The sequence below is a fragment of the Oryctolagus cuniculus genome, chromosome 4 (genome assembly GCF_964237555.1).
Source record: "Oryctolagus cuniculus chromosome 4, mOryCun1.1, whole genome shotgun sequence".
Lineage (NCBI taxonomy): Eukaryota > Metazoa > Chordata > Mammalia > Lagomorpha > Leporidae > Oryctolagus > Oryctolagus cuniculus.
Genome location: NC_091435.1, coordinates 100,592,244 through 100,617,966, shown reverse-complemented (window position 1 = coordinate 100,617,966; position 25,723 = coordinate 100,592,244). Strand labels below are relative to the sequence as shown.

The following is a 25,723-nucleotide window of genomic DNA, read 5'->3' as shown; positions in this document are numbered from 1 at the left end:
ATCAGTTGTTCAGATGTACTATTAATAATGTCTTACTAATACTACTCTACCTTCTTTTCTATTCATTAAATGCTTATAAGAAGTAACTATGTATCGAGTATATGCCAAATACTAATTTACAGTATCAAAACATGGTATTGGCCTTCAGATTCCTTAGGGTCTAATGAGTCATAGGGGTAAGAAAATAAAACCTTATAATATATGTACAGAAACATTTATATTAAAAATGTCTGTCCTAACTACTATTTCAATGTTCAGACCAAGGCTGTTTAATATTTTAATACATCCATAATTTTGTGAGCCTCATCTATTTATGGTTTGTTGCTTTAAGAAAGCAATTGTTTCTTAGGAAATGTTTGAACAGAATATGACTTAGTAGATTGAATGTTTGTCTTGCCAAATGATTTTTCTTTTGTTAAATATGGTATTTACATAATGAGTATCTTCTGACTCTTACTGATTTTGGTTTTGTTTGTTGTGTTTTTTGCTTCCAATTAAGGATAGAACTGTAGTGTCAAAAGCTGATCTAGTTTTTTTCATATATATACTTTATATTCAGAGGTGCTTGGTTGATCGGTACTGTAACCTAATTCTAAAATGTTAGTATTTTTTAATGTTACAGATATAGCAACTACTAAGAAATACTATCTATAATGTTAGATTTTTTTAAACACCTATGCAGATTAATGTATAAATTCTCATAATACTGTTACTTGTCACTTTTAAAATGAGAAATTTTATGGGAAATGATTCCCTCCCTTTCTCCTTTCTCTCTTACAGTATATAAGAAGCTGTATAATGCTTGGGAGGATGCCCAATTTGATGCTGATGGCTAAAGAAAGCCTTTATTCTCAACTGCCAATGGACTGTTTTACAATGCCATCTTATTCCAGACGCATCTCCACTGCTACACCATATATGAATGGAGAAACATCTACAAAATCCCTTTGGGTTATAAATAGTGCACTCAGAATAAAAATTCTTTGTGCTACCTATGTGAATGTAAATATTCGAGACATTGACAAGGTAAGGTACTATGCTTATTATTTTATATAAATTATTTTACCAAAATATTTTATTGATAATGTAATAATCTGTTGACCTATAGTATATTTTCATATAACTAGAAAAGCACCTAAATCTCAGAAAATAAAAATATGTAATGAATTCTATTAGTTTCCATCTACTATAGCTATCACACAGCTCACAGTCCTTTGTCTGTAATTCTAATGTCTGTAACTCTACTAATATTCAGATAATTCTCATATCCGTAATTCTAAACTGTTAAAACTGAAAACTTTGGGGCCAGCACTGTGGCGCAGTGGGTTAACACCCTGGCCTGAAGCACTGGCATCCCATGTGGGTGCCGGTTCAAGACCCAGCTGCACCACTTCCCATCCAGCTCTCTGCTATGGCCTGGGAAAGCAGTAAATGATGGCCCAAGTCCTTGGGCCCCTGCACCCAAGTGGGAGACCAGGAAGAAGCTCCTGGCTCCTGGCTTCGGATCAGCACAGCTCCGGCCGTTGCGGCCATTTTGGGGAGTGAATCATCGGATGGAAGGAAAAAAAAAAAACTGAAAAATTTACAGGATTCATCTGGGCAACAGAACCTCATTTCACCTGAAATGAAGGTTTTCATGGTCTTTATTAATCCTACTTACTGGAAGTAGCCTTGTGTCATATTAGAGAAACATTAATTTCCTTGACATGCTATTTCAGCTCCTACAATTTTTAAGTAGTATTTAGTATATATGCCAATTTATATTTCTAAAATATGAAAAACTTTGAATTACATTCCTAGCTTAAATGGACTGTGGTCTTATTTTAATATTTTATTATTATTAATCTGTTGTTCCCATTGTTACTAATGGATGAAGGCAGCAGCAAATTTTGATGAAGAATCTATATCAGTATTAATTTATTATTACAAGCACGTGAAGAACAGAAAAGTTATGTCTGAACAAATTTTTTCATTCTCTTCATATCAGTCGCATTGTTTATATTGTGTAACATTTTATTCTGTCCAATTTGTGTGTACATATGTATATGTTAAGTATATCTATTTGTACACTTTTTTTTTTTTTTTTTTTTAGATCTATGTTCGAACAGGTATCTACCATGGAGGAGAACCTTTATGTGACAATGTGAACACTCAAAGAGTACCTTGTTCCAATCCCAGGTAAGAAAATATATGAATTGTATTTCCAAGGGTATATCAATATTTAGCAGTAGGGTCAATAAAGGGGTTTTTTGTTTAATTTATTTATTTTATGTGAGAGAGTACGAGAGAGAGGGTAAGAAAGAAAAAGAGAGAGAAAGTGGGATCTTCTACCTGCTGGTTCTCTCCGCAGATGGCCACAATAGCTAGGGCTGGCCAGGCTGAAATCAGGAGCCTGGAACTCCATCTGGGTCTTCCACTTGGGTAGCTAGCAGGGATCCAAGCACTTTTAGGCCATCTTCTGCTGCTTTCCTAAGCACATTAGCTGGGAGATCGATCAAAGTGGAGCAGCCAGGACATGAACTGGTACTCATACAGGATGCTGGCATTGTAAGGTGGTGGCATCAACTGCTGCACTACGTTGGCCCCAATCAATAAAGTTTTATACAAGTTATATGAATTACCAGACATTTACATATAGAACCTAAGGACTTTATCAAATGAGTATCAATCACAAGATCACTTCATTGATTCTTCCTCAAATTTTACTGGAAGGGTTTTTTGATTCTCTGTTCCTGTTATATCAAGGAGGAAACAAAATCTGGCTACAGTTTGCACTAATGATTCCCCATGTTAGATTAAAAAAATCTGGCATTTTTTTTATCTCCATCAAGATAAGTAAGAGTTGTATAACAACTCCTGAAACAAACTACTCGGAAGCCATTTCCTTTAAATCACTCCCCCAAATAAATATTTATAGTATTCAATTAACAGATCTTTGGGAATAAATCAGTTTCTTGGGTGGAGTCGGGGGGTTGTTGGGAGCATTTTAAATTACTACTGAGGGTTGCCTTTGTGTCACAGTGGGTTAAGCCATGCTTGCAACACCTGCATCCGATATGGATGTTGGTTTATGTCTATTAGATCCCTGCTAATGTGCCTGGAAAAGCAGCAGAAGATGTCTCAAGTACTCATGCCACTGCCACCCATGTTAAGAGACCCAGGTGGTATTCCAGTTTCCTAGCTTCATCCTGTCCCAACCCCTGCCTTTATGCCCATCTGGGGAGTGAACCAGCAGATGGAAGATGTTTTTATCTGGTTCTCTCTCTGTCTCTGTCTCTGTCTGTGTAATTCTGCCTTTTAAATAAATAAATCTTTTTTGAAAATTACTGATTCCATGTAATAAAATAATAAACGGTAGTGTAATTCAGGAGTAGACATTTGGCCTAGTGGTTAAGGTACCAGTAACGATGCCTACAACCTATAAGGGAGTATCTGCATTTGGATTCTGGATCCACCAATTCTAGCTTCTTGCTGATGCAAACTCTAGGAGACAGTAGGTAATGGGTCAAGTAATTGCATCTCTGCCATCTACATGGGAGACCTGGATTGTACTCCTGGCTCCCCAGATTTCAGCCTGGCCCAGCTCTGGCCATTGTGCACATTTGGAGAGTAAGCTAGCTTTCTAAGAGAGCTGAGTCCTATAAATCTATTTGTTCATCATTTTGCGCTTACTCTGTCTCTCTCTCACTCTCTTTGTGTATCTCAAAAACTTAAACAACTAAATAAATTTTAAAAGGTAGTGTACTCCAAATCTTGCCATCCTATTTCTTAACTTATCTTTATAGATTCACTTGAGAATCAGAATCCACTCCTGAATATAACAGCAGTGGTATTTTAAGAGAATTCAAATTGATATTGAAAATTAACTGTATAGAATCACAATAAAGCTGAAGTGAACTCTGTAAAAATACAACTCATAATGAATTTAGACTGAGTTCTAGGAAGTCAAGGAAAAGGTCAAGTCTTATAATTAAGTTGTTACAGAGCCTTAGGTAGAGTTCAAAGAGATAGTAGATTTATTTACCAACAGGAAGAGACAGAGTCCCTTACCCTACCTGAACCAGTATCGATCAGAAAGAACATCACTTAAGTTAGAAATTATGCTGGGCAGGGCAGTATTGTGGCGTGTGTTAAGCCTCCGCCTGTAGTGCCAGCATCTCATGGGTGCAGGTTTGAGTCCTGGCTGCACCCACATGGGAGACTCAGAAGAAACTCCTGGCTTTAGATCAGCCCCAGCCACAGCCATTTGGAGAGTAAGCCAGCGGATGGAGGATCTCTTTCTCTCTCCCTCTCTCTCTCTCTCTTCCCCTCCTCTCTCTGTATTTGTGCCTTTCAAATAAAAATATCTTGAAAAAAAAAAATGAAAGAAATTATGCTTGGGCAACAAACAACCTCAAGATGCCTTACTTTTTGCTGAAACAGTTTATTTTCTAGTCATGCTGCATGTTTGTCATGGTTGGACAGAATAGTTATAAGAGGAACAGAAAAATAATACTTGAGGAAATAATAGCCAGATGCTTCCAAATTTGGTGAAAACTATAACCACCAACCCAAGGAGTTCAGCAAGCATCAAGCAAAAACTCCAATAATATTGGATAAATTTATCCTGGTTGTTTCAGTACTAAAAATAAACTAGCTTTATAAAATTAAAAGATAAATTGTTAAATAATATACAGTTTAAATGTTAGAATTCTAATAAGTTAAAGTTAACTATTTAGAAAGGACTATATTTGATTAACTTTTCTTCCAGAATTCTAGTCTAAAAGGCAAAATTTTAAGGATAATATTAAGATTTGGGGGGGGGGGGCAGCACTGTGGCCTAGTAGGTTAAGCCTACACCTGCAATGCCAGTATCCCATATGGCACCAGTTGAGTTCTGGCTGCTCCACTTCCCATCTAGCTTCCTGCTAATGGCCTGGGAAAGTAGTGGAACATGGCCTAACTGGCTGGGCCCATGCAACCATGGGAGACCCAGAAAAAGCTCCTGGCTCCTGGATTTGGATAGGCCCAGCTTTGGCCATTGCAGCTATTTGAGGAGTGAACCAGTAGATGGAAGAACTCTCTCTGTTTCTCCCTTCTCTGTCTGTAACTCTACCTCTCAAATAAATAAATAAAGTAAATCTTATTTTATAGAATTTTTTAAGTTGTTTACTAAAAACTCCGAAGTGAATGATTATGAAATTTTAAGATGGAAAAGTAGATTTAAAAATTCTTACTGAGATTAAGTGCTCATTATAAATCTGTGCTTTCCATAAACCAGATAAGTTAGCTACTTTATGATTTCATAAATATCACCAGTTATACCTCAAAGACAGACATATTTTGGAATAAACACTCATATATGAAACCATTTTCTAAAACTAAAGCATTGTGTGTGTGTGTGTGTGTGTGTGTGTGTGTTTGTGGGTAGGATGGATTGGCTTTAGAAGAGGGAAACGTGCTTTATTCTGACAGCACAGTGATGAACAAATATATTCATGAAACATAGCTCTCTGAGCATATGGGGGCAGGGATTGTGGTGCAACAGGTTAAGCCACCTCTCAGGACGTGAGCACCCTGTATCTGAGTGCCTGGGGTTTCTTCTCATCTCGTCTCTGCTTCCATCCAGCTTCCTGCTACTGCAGTCTGTGGAATGCAGCAGATGATGGCCCAAATATTTTTTTACTGCCATGTAAGAGACCCGAATGGAATTTCTGGCTCCTGGTTTTGGCCTGTCCTACCCTCGACTACTAGGGGCAGTTGGAGAGTGAACTAGCAGATGGAAGGGCTATCTCTTTCTCTCTCTTTCTCTCTTTCTCTCTTTGTCTGTATCTCTATTACTCCATCTTTAAAATAAATAAACTTACAGAAAACAGAAATGTATAGAATACTCTCTATAAATTTATAAGCAATTCTAAATATTATCTTTAGGGCAAGTGTTGTGGTGTAGCAGGTAAAGCTTCTGCTTACAATGCCAACATTCCATGTGGGCATCAGTTCGGGTCTCAGCTGCCCCACTTCTGATCCAGCTCCCTGCCAAAGTGCCTGGGAAAGCAGTAGAAGATGACCCAAGTGTTTGGGCTCCTGCACACACGTGTTGACCCAGAAGAAGTGCCTGGCTCCTGGCTTTGGATTGACCCAGCTCTAGCTGTTGTGGTCATTTGGACAGTAAGCCAGTAGATGGAAGAACTCTTTTACTGTCTGTCTGTCTCTCTCTCTCTTCCCCTGTAACTCTGCCTTTCAAATGAATGAATAAATCTTTTAAAAAAATGTATCTTTAGAATTCTGTTTTTTAAAGATTTATTTATTTATTTGAGAGTCAGTTACACAGAGAGAGGAGAGGCAGAGAGAGAGAGAGAGAGATTGAGAGAGAGAGAGAGACAGAGGTTTTCCATCCACTGGTTCACTCCCCAATTGGCTGCAACGCCTGGAGCTGCGCTAATCCGAAGCCAGGAGCCAGGAGCCTCCTCCAGGTCTCCCACGCGGGTGCAGGGGCCCAAGGACTTGGGCCCTCTTGCACTGCTTTCCCAGGCCATAACAGAGAGCTGGATCGTAAGTGGAGCAGCCGGGTCTTGAACCTGCACCCATAGGGGATGCTGGTGCTTCAGGCCAGGGCATTAACCCTCTGTGCCACAGCACTGCCCCTAGATTTTCTTAAACTACTGTGGACTTACTAAATTCCACAGAATTTCTTCTCCCTGTATTTGTACAATAAGACTTACTAGGGATTTTGTCTTTAGAATTCTTGCCAAATTATCTTATTTTGTAAATGTTTGTTTATTTTCATTTATTTTGTAAGTAACTGTTGTTTATTTTAACTGCTATGTAATATTCTATTATTTTAATATCCCACAGTTTATTTTGCTTTGGATGTTTGGGCTGCTTGTAGTTTGGAGATGTTATAAATAATTCTGCTTGTAACATTCTGTGCATAAAATGCACACATTTCTTTGGTTTCATTTTTAGATGGGAAACTTAATTGTAAGATATATATATATATATATATATGTTTACTTTTTTTTCTTAGAGATTATTTATTTGAAAGGCAGATTTACAGAGAGGCAGAGGCAGAGAGAGAAAGAGAATTTCTTCTATCCACTGGTTCACTGACTTCCCAAATAGCCACAACTACCAGAGCTGCACCGATCCAAAACCAGGAGCCAGGAGCTTCCTCTGGGTCTTCCACGTAGATGCAGGGGCCAAAGGACTTAGGCCATCTCCTACTGCTTTCCCAGGCCATACAGAGAGCTGGATCGGAAGTGGAACAGCCGGACTTGAACTGGTGCCCGTATGGGATGCCAGCACTGCAGGCAACAGCTTTATCCACTACGCAACAGCACCAGCCACCATATGTTTACTTTTAATAGATTGTTTTCCAAATTGGTTGTAAATTATACCCCCACTTTTAGTGTCTGATACCTCCTATTACTACATATTCTTTCCATTCCTTTGTATCACTATCTTATAGTTTTAACCAGTTCCCACAAAATTTCAATTTGCTTTTTCCACGTGACAATTAATTTTGATGTTTATTAGCCATTTGAATATGATCCTATAAAGTACCTATTCTAGTTGATCATTTGCCTATTTTCTTGTTTGGTTTGTTTTTTTCTTATTGATTTATAGACGTCATTCATTTCCTTCTGGGTAAAGGCTTTTTCTTGATAAGTTCTCTTTTTCCTTAAAATTTTACATAGGTGGAATGAATGGCTGAATTATGATATATACATTCCTGATCTTCCTCGTGCTGCTCGACTTTGCCTTTCTATATGCTCTGTTAAAGGCCGAAAGGGTGCTAAGGAGGTAAAGTATTTCAGAAGAAACAATTATATTTTCCTATAAAAACTATTAATTATACTACTAATTGAAATGCATATCTTTTCTTTATTTAAAAATTAATAAACCCATTTTAAATTTTAAAAATGTTTAATGAGTTGATGTATTATAGAAGAATATATTGGGAAAACTTCTGAAATTTACTCATGATTAGTGAGTATATCCTGAGTTCATATTAATAGAATTTTTTAAACATACAAAATAACTGCATAGCAGTGACTAAATACAATTATCTGTCATCCCTGCATTGGTTCATATTTCCTACTTATTATTAAAGAAAATACATGTCATTTCAAATGATAAAAAGAGAATGAAGCAGTTAAACGTTGAAAAATCAGTCTGGCTTTTTATAAGTCTCCTATCGCTGTTACTCTAGACGATTGTTGAATTCTCCTTTCCAGGGAAGAAAAGTCTTTTGAAATGCATTTTATACTTTAATCCATAGAGGAGTGAATATTCTGCTTTGTTTTTCGTAAGGAACACTGTCCACTGGCTTGGGGAAATATAAACTTGTTTGATTACACTGACACTCTGGTATCTGGAAAAATGGCTCTGAATCTTTGGCCAGTACCTCATGGATTAGAAGATTTACTGAACCCTATTGGTGTTACTGGGTCAAATCCAAATAAAGTAAGCTATTTACTTTCACAAATTAGATTTTTTAAATGATAATTAAGCATTATATATATACATATAATAAAATAACTTTTCTTCCATCTCTTAGGAAACTCCATGCTTAGAGTTGGAGTTTGACTGGTTTAGCAGTGTGGTAAAGTTTCCAGATATGTCAGTGATTGAGGAACATGCCAATTGGTCTGTATCCAGAGAAGCAGGATTTAGTTATTCCCATGCAGGACTGGTAAGGCAATTCACTCGTTGAGTTTCTTAGGTGTCAATCACAATACATAGAGTACATAATCATTATATGGGCAAGGTTTATGTATTTTAGTATATAACCCATAGATACTATGAACTCTAGGACAATATTGCAAAAGAGAAAATGCCGTATATGTTAATATTTTCATTGCAACTCTGTTTATTTATTCAGAGATCTAGCCTGCCTATATTCAATTAACAAATATTTATTGAATCCAGTCTATTTGTAAAGCACCTGGGTAGGCAGTAGGTAATTAAGCTGTGAACTAAACAAACCTCTGTTGAATATACAGTCTAATGATAAAGTAAATATTAAACAGATAAAAGCTGAAATTTAAGGTTATAAATCATGGTAGGTACAATGAAGGAATAAAGTACGTGTTAAGAATAAAAGAGTTGAGGGGGAAAGACTACTATTTATTGGGCTCAGGAAAGATTTTTCTGAGGTAGTAAACTTTGAACTTGAGACAAAAGCATAAATACATTGTTCTTTGAGCTTGGAAGCAGAGGAAATAGCAAATCTTCACCACATTAGTTCAGGTTCCCCAGAGAAGAGGGTATATAGAATGTGATTTAAATATTAATTTAGTTATCTACTCTTGGCCATAACTTTGAAACTACAGTAAAACTGGATTCAGGGACCATTAATTCTAATTTCTCAATGGCAAAGATGTCAGTGCTAAGATAAGATGTTTCGTTTTTTGTGTGTCTCTTTTTCTCATTTTCCGAATCCATCACTTTTTCTTTGGCCCATTTGTAGGTAATAGTTAGACCAGCCAATGAATATCGGGCCAAGAGGTCTGAAATATGTCTGTCTCAGGAACAGTAACAGCAGCACCAAGAGGTAGCATGGAATACTGCACTTGGGAATTTTGTTAATAGTTTACAGTGATCTTCCCAATAAGTTTAGCAATTCCTTTTATAAACTAAGTAATATAATAATATATTTCCTGCATTTAATTCCAACGACAAGTTTCTTCCTTGAACAATTCCCTTTCTGAGTATTGGTATTTTATAACTTGTATTCTTTTTTTGAAGATTTTTCAAAGAAAAAGAAAAAAAATATTTTTACAATAGAATGAGTCACATTCTATCTTTCAAGTACCCTTTGGATCTGTAAGCAACTGTTATAAACCTAAGATACATTGTGAGATGTTAGTTCTCCTGGTTTTTTTTTTTTTTTTTTTTTTTTTTTTGACAGGCAGAGTGGACAGTGAGAGAGAGAGACAGAGAGAAAGGTCTTCCTTTGCGTTGGTTCACCCTCCAGTGGCCGCTGCGGCTGGCACACTGCGCCTATCCAAAGGCAGGAGCCAGGTGCTTATCCTGGTCTCCCATGGGGTGCAGGGCCCAAGCACTTAGGCCATCCTCTGCTGCACTCCCTGGCCACAGCAGAGAGCTGACCTGGAAGAGGGGCAACCGGGACAGAATCCAGCACCCCGACCGGGACTAGAACCTGGTGTGCTGGCGCCGCAAGGCGGAGGATTAGCCTAGTGAGCCACGGCGCTGGCTCTCCTGGTTCTTAAAACATTCAACTACTTCATTCTAGGAATTATTTCATCATTGTTCATTAATTATTTTCAACTGTGGCCGGCGCCGCGGCTCACTAGGCTAATCCTCCACCTTGCGGCGCCGACACACCGGGTTCTAGTCCCGGTCAGGGCTCCAGATTCTGTCCCGGTTACCCCTCTTCCAGGCCAGCTCTCTGCTGTGGCCAGGGAGTGCAGCGGAGGATGGCCCAAGTGCTTGGGCCCTGCACCCCATGGGAGACCAGGATAAGCACCTGGCTCCTGCCATCGGATCAGCACGGTGCGCCGGCCGCAGCAGCCATTGGAGGGTGAACCAACGGCAAAAAGAAGACCTTTCTGTCTGTCTCTCTTTCTCACTGTCCACTCTGCCTGTCAAAAAAAAATTATTTTCAACTGTGCTAAATTTTAGCTAAACTGCTAAAAAAAAGACTGAAATAATAGGAAAATATAAAAGGACAGAATAGCCTAGAAGGATGATACACTAGTGAGATAAATCATCACTATTATATCATCTTTCAGGTTTTTTATTACACTTTCATCAGGTTTCCAGAAGTATAAAAGAAGTCTGCAAGCACCATCTTTGCAGTTTTCTCATTGGTTGGGTTTTTAAGGCTTTCAGTGAACACTGTTGAGAATTCATAATTTTTCACTTTCCACCCATAGTAACAAACAGAAGATAATTGAAGATATTTCCCAGTTATTAGACAAATTACAATATGAGGGCAAAGAGATAATAGGACTCAATAGTAGAATTTCTCAATCTAAGCACTGTTGGACCAAATAATTCTTTGTTACAGGGGATATCCTGTGCACTACAGGATGTTTAGCAACATCCCTGACCTCCAGCCAGATGCCAGGAACACCATTACACCAAGTTGTAACAACCAAAAATGTCTCCAAACATTGCTAAAGGTCTCCTGGAGTTCAGGGGAGAAAATCACCCCAGTTGAGAACCATAGCTCCTGACTGATTATGATGTTGAAACTTACTGTATAAATGAAATATCAAATGACAGTATACTTTATGAATTTTCTCAAACTTGAATAACAATGAATGGATCGTAGCTTTTTTTGAAAGATTTATTTATTTGAAAGTCAGAGTTATGGAAAAAAAACAGGCATCTCTCTCCAACAAAATTATGAGCCATTGGTGTTTTCAAAAGTAATGCATTTAAACAATGTGGTTCATAACTGACAAACATACAAAATAATATTAGAGTCCATTGGACCCAAGTGATAGCAATAATGACTATTTTTCCTGGTGAATTGAGGGATGCGTATTTGTTATCTATTGCCTGGACTATTGCAATAACTTTCAAACTTGTCTCTCTCCTTCCACATAGCAGCAGAAATAATCTTTATGAAATCATGATACTTGTGGCCTGCACTGTATACAGTGGGTTAAATGGCTACCTTCAATGCTGGCATCCTATATGAGTGCCAATTCGAGTCCCATCTGCTTCACTTCCAAAATCCAACTCCTTGATAATGAGCCTGGGAAAGCAGAAGATGGCTCAAGTGCTTGGGCCCCTGCTGCCCACATGGGGGACCCAGATAGAGTTCCAGGTGCCTGGCTTCCATCCCCTGCCAGTCCTAACTTTGTGGCCATTTGGGGAGTGAACCATCAGTTGGAAGCACACTTGTGCTCTCTTTTGTCCTCACTCTCTCTCTCCCTGGTTCTCTCTCTCTCTCTGTAACTCCTTCAAATAAATAAATAAATCTTTAAAAAATATATCACGATATTCACCCTTTAAATTGCCTTCACTAAAAGTAGAATCCAGGGGCCAGTGTTGTGGTACATTGAGTGAAGCTACTACTTGCAATACCGGCATATCATATCAGAGAGCCAGTTCAAGTCCCAGCTACTCTGAGCTTCCAATCCAGCTTCCTGCTAATGCACTTGGGAAGGCAGCAGAAGATGGACTAAGTACTTAGACCCCTACCCACCACGTGCGAGACCAGAATAGTGTTCTTGGTTCCAGAAGTTTTGGCCTGGCCCAGACCTGGTTGTTGCAGCCGTTTGGGTAGTGATCTAATGGATGGAAGATCTCTGTCTCTCCTTCTATCTCTGACTCCCTCTCTGTCACTCTGCCTTTCAAATAAATGTTTAAAAATATAAAAATAAGGGGCTGGTGCTGTGGTGCAGTGGGTTAACACCCTGGCCTGAAGCGTTGGCATTCCCATATGAGCGCTGGTTCTAGTCCCAGCTGCTCCACTTCCGATCCAGCTCTCTGCTATGGCCTGGGATAGCAGTAGAAGATGACCCAAGTCCTTGGGCCCCTGCATCCACGTGGGAGACCTGGAGGAAGCTTCTGGCTCCTGGCTTCAGATAGGCGAAGCTCCGGCAGTTGCAGCCAACTGGGGAGTGAACTAGTGGATAGAAGACCTCTCTCTCTGTCTCTACCTCTCTCTGTCACTCTGTCTTTCTAATAAATAAATCTTTTTTAAGAAGAGAAAGGCGAAGTGATAGAGAAGAAGAAAGGGAAAGAGGATGTGATGAATCTTCCATCTGCTGGTTCACTCCCCAAATGGCTACAACCACCAGGGCTGGGCCAGGCTGAAGCCAGGAGCCTGAAACTCCATCTAGGTTTTGTACATGTGTGGCAGGGACCCAAGTACTTGAACTACCATCTGTTTACTTTTCCAGGCACATTAGCAAGGAGTCAGATCAGAAGTGGAGCAGCTGGGACTCAAACCAGCATTCCTATGGGATCCCTGTTTCTCAGGCTGTGGCTTAACTTGCAGTGCCATAATACCCGCCCTCCACGTATTTTTTTCTTTTAAGAACCTTGTATTATGTTCTCAGAAACCATTTCCAAATACTCAGTCAAAAGTAGCCACTCCGGCATTTTCGGTTATGTCACTCAGAGTACTTATGTCAACTATCCAGTCTTTGTCTTATTTGTTTGATTTCCCACTAAAATGGATACTCTGTTAGTACAGTGTTTCACTGTTTTTAACCCCAAAAGAAGGAACAGGACAAGGCATGCGGTGCATATTTAATCAATGTTTGTTGAACAAATAGATACCACTAATATTTCTTCAAACTGTTGAATAAATTAAACATGTTAAATGCATAAAAACTAAGTAGCTTGGATATGTGCTTTCATTTGTAGTCATTAGAAATGATTGGGGGATATGTATTTGTCCTGTATAATGTTAATATACATTCATAATTATTTAAGGTAATACATCTATATTAAAGGGAATAAACATATTACTTGAAATTATATAAAAATTTATTTCCTTTTTTGTTTCCTAATATCCAGTGGGCAGTGCTTAAATGACATATTTCTTCCCCCTTATTTATTAATTTTTCCTTTTGAAATTTGAAAGCCTTGTAACAATTAGAAAGATGTGTTCCAGCAAGGAACATGAAGCAGTTTAATTTTTATTTATTGTTTTATTGTTTTTTATTCTATCAGAAGATTAGCAGATTAGTTAATAGGCAAGGACCTCATCAGGAAGAGAAGTAAGTTATTTGCTACCATCTCCTCATATCTCAATCTGGTCTCCCTGATTATCTTGGGCAGTTGCTGTTCTCTGATTGGTGGTAATGTTAACCATGTTAAGTTACTGGATCTCTGAACATAAAGTCTTGCATGAAAATGAATTATTTTATAACATTTAACAGGAACAGGCAATGTAAAGTTTATTGAAAATTGATTTGCCTTTTTTGTAGATCAGTCATGAACCCAGAAGGAAAATATGACCAAGAAAACCATATATTACTTCTTTTTACAGAGTAACAGACTAGCAAGAGACAATGAATTAAGAGAAAATGATAAAGAACAGCTCCGAGCAATCTGTACACGCGATCCTCTATCTGAAATCACTGAGCAAGAGAAAGATTTTCTGTGGAGCCACAGGTAAGTGTTGGGATGGAGATCTGTGTTTTCTGTATTACAAATGGTGAAACTTTGTCTTTAGCTGATATTATCATATTTTTACCATACTTATTACAGTAAATCATAATTTACATTATTTTTATTAACATTTCCTTTTTTTTTTTTTTTTGGACAGGCAGAGTGGACAGTGAGAGAGAGAGACAGAGAGAAAGGTCTTCCTTTTTGCCGTTGGTTCACCCTCCAATGGCCGCCTTGGCTGGCGCGCTGCGGCCGGCGCACCGCGCTGATCCGATGGCAGGAGCCAGGAGCCAGGTGCTTTTCCTGGTCTCCCATGGGGTGCAGGGCCCAAGCACCTGGGCCATCCTCCACTGCACTCCCGGGCCACAGCAGAGGGCTGGCCTGGAAGAGGGGCAACCGGGACAGAATCCGGCGCCCCGACCGGGACTAGAACCCGGTGTGCCGGCGCCGCTAGGCGGAGGATTAGCCTAGTGAGCCGCGGCGCCGGCCAACATTTCCTTTTTTAAAATTATGGTTATCAATTGATATTTCTAGAAGAGCATGCTGTGTTGGATCTTAGTTTCCACATTGAAGGCTGTTTTCATTCTCAGCCTGTGATAGGATTTTTTAAAGGATTTTTGCACATCAGATTCAAGATTTTTTTAAAAGTAGTTTTAGATCAATTTAGTTTTTTGTGATTTACTTGATCTGAATATCATAGTTTTCAGTTCTCTCCCGTTTTTCTTTTTTTCTTGCACTTTCTCAGACGGAGAATATAATGCCTTTATTTCACTTATAAAGAAAGTATCCTGCTACTTATTAAGTGACATTGTATATGTAAATATAACAGTTACAATTGATTTCTGCAGGAAGACCATTAGAATATGTTTTGTCCAGTGGCAGCAGAATTGGTGACTCTTGTGGTTCAGGTTACCTAAATAGGTGAACAATAGAAGTCATATAAAGAGTGGTAGAACATAAATTCATAATTTTTCTTAACTACCAGCTAAATTTAAGTACTTCTCCGTTTGAATTTTCCTCCTATCTCTTTGCTATTTAACTGTGTCTCAGTGTATTTGTAGATACATATACAACTAGAGTTAAACACTGATATCTTTTGATTTTAAAAACCAAGATGTAAGAATGTTTTTTATTTTCTTTCACCTTTTCCACACAGACATTATTGTGTAACTATCCCAGAGATTCTACCCAAATTGCTTCTGTCTGTTAAATGGAATTCTAGAGATGAAGTTGCCCAGGTAAATGCATGTTTGGGATTACCACTTGAAATTGGCATATTATTCAAATTGGTTTATCTCAGAAAGTCTGCATAGATATAACATGAATTAGATGGTTTTTTAAATTAATTAATATTGGTAATGTAGTGGAGAAAAATCACTTCACTTCATTTCCACACATACAACTAATTAGAAGTGAAAATTTTAATCCATCTTTCAGGGAATCTTTCATATAAACTCATTTTAAAAACAGAGTTTAAGACAAGGTTTTAGAGGGTTCATTTATAACTCTCATTGCTTTTTTAAGAATGATGTCTTGTCTTCCTTATACACAGATGTACTGCTTGGTAAAAGATTGGCCTCCAATAAAACCTGAGCAGGCCATGGAGCTCCTGGACTGCAACTACCCAGATCCGATGGTTCGAGCTTTTGCTGTTCGATGCTTGGAAAAATATTTAACAGATGACAAACTTTCTCAGTATCTGATTCAGCTAGTACAGGTAAAATAATAGAAAATGGAAAAATGATGTTTTATTCTAAATCTGTGCCACATCCACAGTCTACTGCATTAAGTAGTTTTATGCTTTAAAAAGTAATAAATTTTATTATCAGTAATATCTACTTTTTTTTCTGAAAATTTTTCTTTAAATTAAGCCATGTAGAAACTGACCCTCATGGATCTGGGATTTTTGTTTTTTAATCACTAGGTCCTAAAATATGAACAGTATTTGGATAACCTTCTCGTGAGATTTTTACTCAAGAAAGCATTGACTAACCAAAGGATTGGGCACTTTTTCTTTTGGCATTTAAAGTAAGTCAAAATATTTCCCTCCTAAATTCTTTAAATATATATTTACTTGCTTTCTTAATAAATATATCAATATTTATTGCTTTTATACTTCAGATATTTTTAATAAAGATTTTTTTGGGGGGTCAGCATTGTGGCATAGCAGGTTAAGCCTCCGCCTACAGCGCCAGCTTCCCATATGGGCATCAATTCAAGAACCAGCTGCTCCACTTCTGATCCAGCTTCCTGCTAATGCACCTGGGAAAGCAGTGGAAGATGGCCCAAGTGCTTGGGCCCCTGCACCCAGGTGGGAGACCCAGAAGAAGCTCCTGGATTCAGCCTGGCACAGGCCTGGCCATTGTGGCCATTTGGGGAGTGAATCAGCAGATGGATGATCTCTCTATATCTCCTCCTTTCTCTGGAACTCTGCCTTTCAAATAAATAAAAAAAAATAAATCTTTAAAAAAATAGGTAAATAAATAAAAGAAGAACCTCTAGTTTTTTTTTTTTTTTTAAAGATATAAATGTATTTTTTAGATTTATTTATATATGTTGAAAGAGTTACAGAGAGAGAGGTCTTCCATCTACTGGTTCACTTCCCAGATGCCACATCTGGGCCAGTTCAAAACCAGGGTCCAGGAGCGAGCTTTATCCAGGTCTGCCACATGGATGACAGGGGTCCAAGCACTTTGGCCATCTTCTGCTGCTTTTCCCAGGCCATTAGCGAGGAGCTGGATTGGAAGTGGAACAACTTGGACACAAACCAGTGCCCATATGGGATGCCAGCTTAGCAGGTGGCTGCTTTACCTACCACACCACAATGCCAGCCTCTATATTTTAGATTTTGTTTGGCTGGAAGAATTTTTCATAATGAAAGTATGGTACTAGTGATGAGCATTTCAACTTTTTCTCTTTAAAATTAAATAAGCAGTAAAATTCAAAACAATTTCATTCATGAGTGAGAGCTGTAACATTTTTAGATTATAATTCCATTTTAAGCAAAGCAAAATTTGCTGGGTCCAGGTTAATGTTGCCATAGGTTTCATACTACGTATGGATTGAAATATCCCAAAATTAAAAAAAAAAAATCTTACCTTGGATTTAAGAATAGTAGTGACAAAAATCCCATGTTTCTTACTAGAAAATAGGCTAAGAATACAAGATATTTTGCAGAATGTGACATTTCAAATAGTCAAAGGTCATCAACTGTATTTTTTTTATAAATCAAAAACAGATTGTTACCTAATATGGTTTTTATAAAATATTAAGATAAAAACATTGAGCCGAGAAGCTAGGTTTAAAATATCTTAAATTTAGAGGCAGTATAGAAAAGTGTGGACACATATGCCAGAAGAGTTAAAGGAGCTGGATTAGACTCTGTGAACCCTGCCTACTTATTTCATTTTGTGTCCAATTTCCTTTATTCATTTTTCAGTGTCTTACACTGAAATTAATGAATGAAAAGTAGTTGTAATAAACCTAAAAACTATAATTGTTATTAAATTTACCTGTCCAGGAACTACCTGAAAACTTGTTTTGCTTCTAAGTGATAGGTTTTGTATCATCTTATTGTTATAGTATATGTTTACTCTTTTAAGACCAATTTTTTCTTTTTTTCATTTAATCTTGTACTGATCTTTTAGATCTGAGATGCACAATAAAACAGTTAGTCAGAGGTTTGGCCTGCTTTTGGAGTCCTACTGCCGGGCATGTGGAATGTATTTGAAGCACCTGAATAGGCAAGTTGAGGCTATGGAAAAGCTCATTAACTTGACTGACATTCTCAAACAGGAGAAGAAGGATGAAACACAAAAGGTGTGTGACTGACTGTTTAGTTTGTTTTTTAAGACTCCATTCCTTCAGTGAGCAGCGTTGTTTATAAGTCCAGTGTATATTCAGATCATATAATCCCTGGAATCAAGCAGCTTAGAATTTGGGTCCAAGTTCCACTCCTCTCCTATATACAAAATGACAATAATTCTTTCTTCATCGGGTTCTTGTGAGAATGAGATTACATGAAATATGCAAAGCACCTGTTACACAGTCCTTAGAACATACAAGGTGCACAAGAAATATTAGTTGCCTTTACTTTCCTCTCCTTTCTTTTCTATATAGCCCCAAATATTAAAAATTATTCTTTCCTTATTCAATTTTATTTTCTCTTAGTACTGTTTCTGAAACTGTAATTTATGGGCAAGAGGGGATGGTACACCTTGAAAGAAAAAAATTTACCATATCTATATTGTATCTAAGTTATGAAAAAAGAAGCTAGATATAGGCATTTCTTCTAAGCCAGAGTTTTCATTTCATAAATTAGCTGTGATACAGCAGATTAATCAGGAACATGAAATTCATTACTCAGAACATTGTTGGCTTAAATAAAATTCTGAATTCTGAGAGGGAACTAAAATTGCAGGCATAGACGCAAAAGCAGTTGCTTTGAGTGGTTTTATTTTTTATTATAACAGTGGATGATAAGGTATATAAATATGTGTTGTATTAATGTTAGGATTGACAGCGGTGGGAAAAGAAATGCCTTTGTGTGAGTACAGGACACCTAGTCCACAATGGCTATTCAATTCAGTATGAAAAAAAATTTTTATTACTAAAATTTAAGCATGAAAATTAATTCTTATTAATTCTTAATGCCTAACCTGCCCCTCCTCACATTTATATTTCTAATAGATGGAAATTTCCTAAAATAAAATGCCAGGTACTACATGATAGCTCAACAATCTAGGCTTCAGTTTGAATTGATTAAAAGGGAATATTTCTTATAGCTATCTACCAGAACCTGAATGTAGTGTGTGACTTCATGTAACATATTTTTGTAAGTCTTTTCCCCACACTTCTCTTTAGCCTCACTAGACCTTTTTACCCAACAAAGTATAAATGTGATATTTTCTGAAAAGCCCAAAGTAAGGTCTTTGAACTACAATACTGTGGTCTACTTAGTTTTTCCTCTAGAACAAGGTGTAGCAGAGTTTTTCTTAACGGGTCAGATAGTCAACTTTTTACTGTGGTCTCTGTCTTCACTATTCAACTCTGTTATTCTAATGTGAAAGCAGTTAATATGTAGCTATATCCTAATGCAAGTTGATTAAAAAAAAAAAAAAAAAAAAAAACTGGCTACTGACCTGCAGGCCACGGTTAGTCAGCCCTGCTCTAGAACCAAAACTCAGCAAGCAGAGTTTATCCAGCCCCTGGAAGATGTATGGCGCTGCCTTTGTTGACTCTTTCATCAAGGTACAGTGCTGTATTATAGAAACCTTCCTGTTTAGAGTGCAACCCATGCAGAAAGTGAATTCAGAGATAATACCATACCAAGGCATCAGTGTTAAAAGAGATAATAAGTTAGTTTTACTTTGTATAACATCAGTTTCTAACCATGTTGGCTCTTTTAAAATCAGGTACAAATGAAGTTTTTAGTTGAGCAAATGAGGCAACCAGATTTCATGGATGCTCTACAGGGCTTTCTGTCTCCTTTAAACCCTGCTCATCAACTGGGAAATCTCAGGTGAGGTACTTTCTTGGGAGTTTGATATATTTAAATCAATACCTTTTGTAGATAAAATTTTGATAAAAGTCAAAATGTCTATTATAATGAGTTTCTGCTACTTTAAAAAGTTTAAAACATTTTATTGCTAATAATATAGCTAAAATTTTTGATGTCATAGGATAAGAAATGGAATATTATATCTAGAAAATTAACAGTATGTCCCCATGTCATATAAAAATGCTTAAAGCCTAAGATTTATTTTTTTCCTTGCACTCCTTAGAAGCAAATTCATAAATAAAAATTTAGAAAGTTTAAAAATTTTGCACTTCCAAAAGCTATCCTGTATATGTAGTTTACAATAAGTTTAAGGATAATAAGAATAACAAGGCTAAGGTACTTAGTAAAGTTTTTAACTATTTTAAAGGCTTGAAGAGTGTCGAATAATGTCCTCTGCAAAAAGGCCACTGTGGTTGAATTGGGAGAACCCAGACATCATGTCAGAGTTACTGTTTCAGAACAATGAGATCATCTTTAAAAATGGGGATGGTAAGGAAGAGCATTAATGAGCCTATGATCCGTGAATTTAGCTACTTTTTTCTACACAGGATATTTATGAACTGTGAAAACTAAGGAAAGCTATTTAAAGAATACACATGAGAAAAAAATATATAACAGTAAGCATATGTTTTTAATTGTTGGAATACACACACACACACACACACACACACACACGGAGTTGAGGAAATGTTACCCCAGAAGATGATACTTTAATATTAATTACTTTGAGCTGAGGGCACTTGGGGAGCAGTAGATGCAGGCAGAGGCTTTCTCTGCATTCCCCTTACCTGCCTGAAGATGGATCCTCCAGAAGGAACTCAGTTGTCCTGAGAACCAGTGAAGATCAACAGGAGGGTTGATCCCTGCAATTCCAACCCAAGTACTTCTTTAATTTTTTATGAGAATACCTGTATAGGGAAGAGAAAAATGGCTTCTCGAAAAATGGCTTCTCGCTACTCTTCTGTTTCATTGGCTGGCCTACAAATTAACTTGACATAAGACAGAGTAACAGAAGAAAAATAATATTTAATTAGATACACACAGGAGTCCCACAGAATAGGAGACATGAAGAACATTCAGATAGTTAGAGCTTCATGGCATCCTGAGCTACAGGAAAGAATAGGGGTTTTTGGCTTCTTGGGTATGAAGCATGTTATGGGAGGTTGAGGAGAGGAAATGTCTGTTAAATAAAGGTTGTCTTGATATGCTGATGAAAAGTCTCTAAGGTGATAAATGTATAGGAGCAGTCCTAAGAAGAGTAAGTGAGCGTCTCTCTGAGTGTGGTATCTACCTCCAGTTGATCTTCTTTGGTTGAGGTGGCATTTCTGAACTCCTTCAGAATTAGAAATCCTAAAATCAGTTTCTGTCATTTGCATGAATGGTGTGAGCATCCATTCATTCCATAAATACTTTTTAAAAGTATGGAAAGCTATGGGGTTGTAGCAATAAAACAGAACCCCAGCCCTCTTGAAGTTTATATTCTATCAGGGAAAAGAGGCACATTAAACAAATAATTATAAAAAATACAAAGGAAGAATGTAGTCTGTTAAGGAGACTTGTAAACAAAATTCAATTTATTTGGAGTCTAGGCTGTTGGGGGAAACAGGGAGGATAATCCTTGACTTTCTATTAGGGAATGACCTCTCAGCAGGGAATTCTGTTGATCCGTCTGTTAGAATAAACAGATGGTTAAGTGAAAAATAAATAACTTTTTAAAAATTTTTGTGAAATAAAATAATGCATGCTTACACTAATGTTACACAGATATGTTAATGAGAATACTTTAGAAGTAGATTAAAGAATCGGAATTTTGCTTTCTTATAAGTTATTTTGAAGAGTAGATTATAGCTTTATTTGTTTTCATTCAAAAACAATGTGCTGGTATGATCCCCAAGTTGCATTTATGACATTCAGTGGTACATATTATTTGAATTTCAGATTTACGGCAAGATATGCTAACACTTCAAATTATTCGCATTATGGAAAATATCTGGCAAAATCAAGGTCTTGATCTTCGGTAGGTAGCCATAAAAGTAAACTATTAATAAACATTAATTATAGAAGCGTATGTTTATAAGGAAATGTATATATTAATAATTAACAAGAGTTGAGTACACTATGGTACTTTCATTTGTCCTCCTCTTACTTGGTTTAGAATAGCTAATGAGGTCCAGCTAGGTAAGAGCTACCTCTGACAAGCTAGTGCAGACTCTGCAACTGTCTCTGGAATGTCACCTTTAGGAACAAGATAGAGGAGACACAAAGTGCCTTTGTTTATAGTCTGAAGTAAACACATATAATAGAAGGTTCATCATAGAAATCATCTAATTCTAAAGCTTTATAAATTTTCTAATCTTATTTTGCAGCAAACTTTTTACTAAAGTTTATTGTTTTCTGTCAAACCTTGTACAATTACTAGTATTAGATCCAAATTTTATCAAGTCACTGTTTGCTTTTTAAGTTACTGTTGCTTCTGTTAATTTTTCCTTCTTCCAACTTGTCTCTTTGCAAATCGTCATTCCAGCAAAAGCCACCTTCTCTAAAAGTACTTTTCTCTGTAGGTAAGCATAAGAGTCAAGTCCAGTGCAGCAATAGGGTAGATAAAGTAGAAACCACAGGTAATAGTAGATCAGGATTTATTTGTATGCTTCTTACTGATAAATAATAGCTAGTATATAAAAATGTAACAAGGGCATATAGTACCCTTTTGTTGCAAAGAAGGAGATGAATATTTCAAATTACCTGCTAAGGCACATAATTAAGTTACTAACTTCAAATTCTTAATTCCTGACTCATTGCTTAACCTCTATTGCTTTCCAGGGACAATTGATGTTACACAAATCAAGTTTTTCTTTTTGGGGTAATTTTTTTGTCTCATAAGCCCAGCCCCATGCCACTACTACTGCCACTCCCAGAGGAACAGAATGTAAAAAGATACAGAACTAGAAAGAGTAAAGGAATCAGCTGTGTAACCCTGGTAGCTACAATATTTAATTGTAAACTTATGCAAACCATCTAAGGTTAATTTAAGTAAAATCATTGGAAATACTAAGGGTTTTTCAGTCTTAGAAGATTTTCTGGTTTAAAGTTTAATTTTAAGTACTTAAGTAAAATATAATTAATTTAAGAAAAATCATAGCCATTTTTTATTTATACTTGACAAAAGTAGAATTAAGATTCAGGTTTATTTATAACTTTTATACAACAAGACTTATTGCACTCTCTTAACTATGAGCATGCTCAGTTGCAATCAAATGAAAACATAAGGTAAAAAAAAATGAACAAGAGTAACAACCTTAAGAAGTTTTTGTATTTACCAGGGCAGATAGAAGGAAAGCATCTACAAGAGGAATGGCAAGGGAGTAGGAAGACCAGAGTAAGTGATTCATAGAACCCAAAAGAGAAGAGAGATCGACAGTTTGTAGTGTATTTCAAGGGGTGTACAAGAATAAGGACTATTAAAAAGGCCCTTGGATTTCAAGGCTCATGGCTAGCTTTAGTAAGAGTGTATTTAATGGAATAGTAGACACAGAAGCTAAACTATAAGGAAGTAAGGGAGAAAATGAAAGTAAGTGACTATTAGTAAGACTGTTTTTGGAATTTAGGAAGTGAAGATAAGGTGGAAAGAATGAACAATAGCTTATGAGAACAACACAGCAAGGAAAACCAGACTTAAAGTGTTTATGTGTCAATTTGAATGTTAGGTGCTTTTTTTCTCATTATTTCTTTAAATCCACATATCTCTACCTTTGACTGCCTGTCCTACTTAATATTCCTTTTCCCCCCCTCTTTAATATGTGATGAAATAGGAAGTACTCTAAAAGCACCCTGCCACATCCCAAAGTATGGTTGTTACCAGGGAAAAGGCTTGTGGGATTGAGCTGTGAGCGGAACTTGTAGTTTTTTTTTTTTTTTCCTGGAACATCATTTTTACCTAAAATAATAATAATAATAATAATAATAATAGGCAAGCTACAGTTTTTCAGAAATGGGTATTTGGCAGGCATTTTTTTTTTAAATGAACAATATGTGCCTATCTCTTCAAAGAAAACAACTGTGACAGTATTTGCTGCCAACAATAACTTTTGAACTTTCAATCAAAAATTAAAATTTTGGAAACACTTGTATCCACCACTGAACTTAGTAGTGTCCCCAAACTTTCTGAAAAGATTGGTGACAGTATTAACAATTGTGATTTAAAATGTGATATAAAAGTGCCAACATTTGGGAGATCTGTATAAATCAGTAAACTGTATCTTCCAAAAGACCACTGCAAGATATGATAAAGTCGTATATGGGTGAAAGATCCATTCAGAGGAAAGACAGATAATTCAATTTTAATGTAGCATTGTAAAAAGCTTATTGATATAGTTTCAGATTCCATATTGCAATTTGAAAAACTGTCTCTTGTCAGCGTGGCATACTGTCAAGGAAATACTTGATAATTATCTGAGAAGGCTATTATGACAATATTCCTCCTTTTTCTAATTACATGTCTGTGTGAGGCTACATTTTATTGATATATATCAATTAAAACAACACATGTGATTGGAAATAGAGGTATATAAGAAAACCTAGAGAAATACTGTAAAACTTACATTTAAAAATTTGAAAGAACTGTCACTCTTCACTGTCACTCTTCACTCTACATGTTTTTAAATACTTTTTTGGTACAAGCTGTTGTTTATATTAACACATAATTTGTTTTAAAATGAATTGACTTTTTAATTTTTTTTTTAATTTTTTATTTTATTTTATTTTATTTTTGACAGGCAGAGTGGACAGTGAGAGAGAGAGACAGAGAGAGAAAGGTCTTCCCTTGCCGTTGGTTCACCCTCCAATGGCCGCCGCTGCAGCCGGCGCACCGCGCTGATCCGATGGCAGGAGCCAGGATCCAGGTGCTTCTCCTGGTCTCCCATGGGGTGCAGGGCCCAAGCACCTGGGCCATCCTCCACTGCACTCCCTGGCCATAGCAGAGAGCTGGCCTGGAAGAGGGGCAACCAGGACAGAATCCAGCGCCCCGACCGGGACTAGAACCCGGTGTGCCGGCGCCGCAAGGTGGAGGATTAGCCTATTGAGCCACGGCGCCGGCCTTGACTTTTTAATTTTTATCTTCTTTTTGATTTCTAATATCAACAGCTGTAATATCAATAGATGTAATCCATATAAAACCTCTTTTGGATCTTCAGTAATTTTTACAAATGTAGAGGAGTCCTGAGACCAAAAATTGAAGAACTTCAACCCTAGGCTTCTTTTTAAAGATTTATTTATTTTATTTGAAAGGCAGAGTAAGAGAGAAAGACAGAGACAGAGAGACAGAGCTTGCATCTGCTGGTTCACTCCCCAAGTGGCCACAATGGCCACAGCTGGGCCTGTCCGAAGCCAGGAGCCAGGAGCTTCTTCTGGGTCTCCCACTCGGATTCAGGGGCCCAAGGACTTTGGCTGTCTTCCACTGCTTGCTCAGGTCAGAGCAGAGAGCTGGATCAGAAGTGGAGCAGCCCATATGGGACGCCAGCACTGCAGGGTGGTGGCTTTACCCACTACATCACAGTGCTGGCCCCTACTCTAAACTTTTGTTTAGATATTAGTTAACCATCTTTAAATTCACCCATATTTTTAAAGTTATGTTTATATTTTAATAGCCATAATAATTTTCTTTTCTCTTCTGATGAATGGTTAAGTGCTGTCTCAATTGAAAATTACAACAAATGTGGTAGATAATTTTCAGGATTTTTTAGAAATATGTCACACTGGCTGGTGCCGCAGCTCACTTGGCTAACCCTCTGCCTGTGACGCCGGCACCCCGGGTTCTAGTCCCGGTTGGGGCACCAGATTCTGTCCCGGTTGCTCCTCTTCCAGTCCAGCTCTCTGCTGTGGCCTGGGAAGGCAGTGGAGGATGGCCCAAGTGCTTGGGCCCTGCACCCCATGGGAGACCAGGAGAAGCACCTGGCTCTTGGCTTCAATCGGTGCAGCACCAGCTGTAGCAGCCATGTGGGGAGTGAACCAACAGAAGGAAGACCTTTCTCTCTGTCTCTCTCTCTCTCACTAACTCTGCCTGTCAAAAAAAAAAGAAAAGAAAAG

General features: G+C 37.4%; 1 protein-coding gene across 3 annotated transcripts in view; it reads left to right on the top strand.

The window, feature by feature from the left end:
• Nucleotides 1–25,723, top strand: part of PIK3CA (phosphatidylinositol-4,5-bisphosphate 3-kinase catalytic subunit alpha) — a 103,790-nt gene that overhangs the window by 69,645 nt on the left and 8,422 nt on the right. For all 3 annotated transcript variants that reach the window (XM_070072478.1, XM_008266536.4, XM_070072479.1), the window contains 13 exons: nucleotides 781–1,026; nucleotides 2,093–2,178; nucleotides 7,677–7,782; nucleotides 8,293–8,445; nucleotides 8,540–8,674; nucleotides 13,961–14,085; nucleotides 15,239–15,320; nucleotides 15,635–15,799; nucleotides 16,007–16,110; nucleotides 17,730–17,901; nucleotides 19,497–19,603; nucleotides 20,010–20,131; nucleotides 21,581–21,659. In XM_070072478.1, the coding sequence (XP_069928579.1) occupies nucleotides 781–1,026; nucleotides 2,093–2,178; nucleotides 7,677–7,782; nucleotides 8,293–8,445; nucleotides 8,540–8,674; nucleotides 13,961–14,085; nucleotides 15,239–15,320; nucleotides 15,635–15,799; nucleotides 16,007–16,110; nucleotides 17,730–17,901; nucleotides 19,497–19,603; nucleotides 20,010–20,131; nucleotides 21,581–21,659 (1,682 nt within the window). The remainder of the gene's footprint in view (nucleotides 1–780; nucleotides 1,027–2,092; nucleotides 2,179–7,676; nucleotides 7,783–8,292; nucleotides 8,446–8,539; nucleotides 8,675–13,960; nucleotides 14,086–15,238; nucleotides 15,321–15,634; nucleotides 15,800–16,006; nucleotides 16,111–17,729; nucleotides 17,902–19,496; nucleotides 19,604–20,009; nucleotides 20,132–21,580; nucleotides 21,660–25,723) is intronic.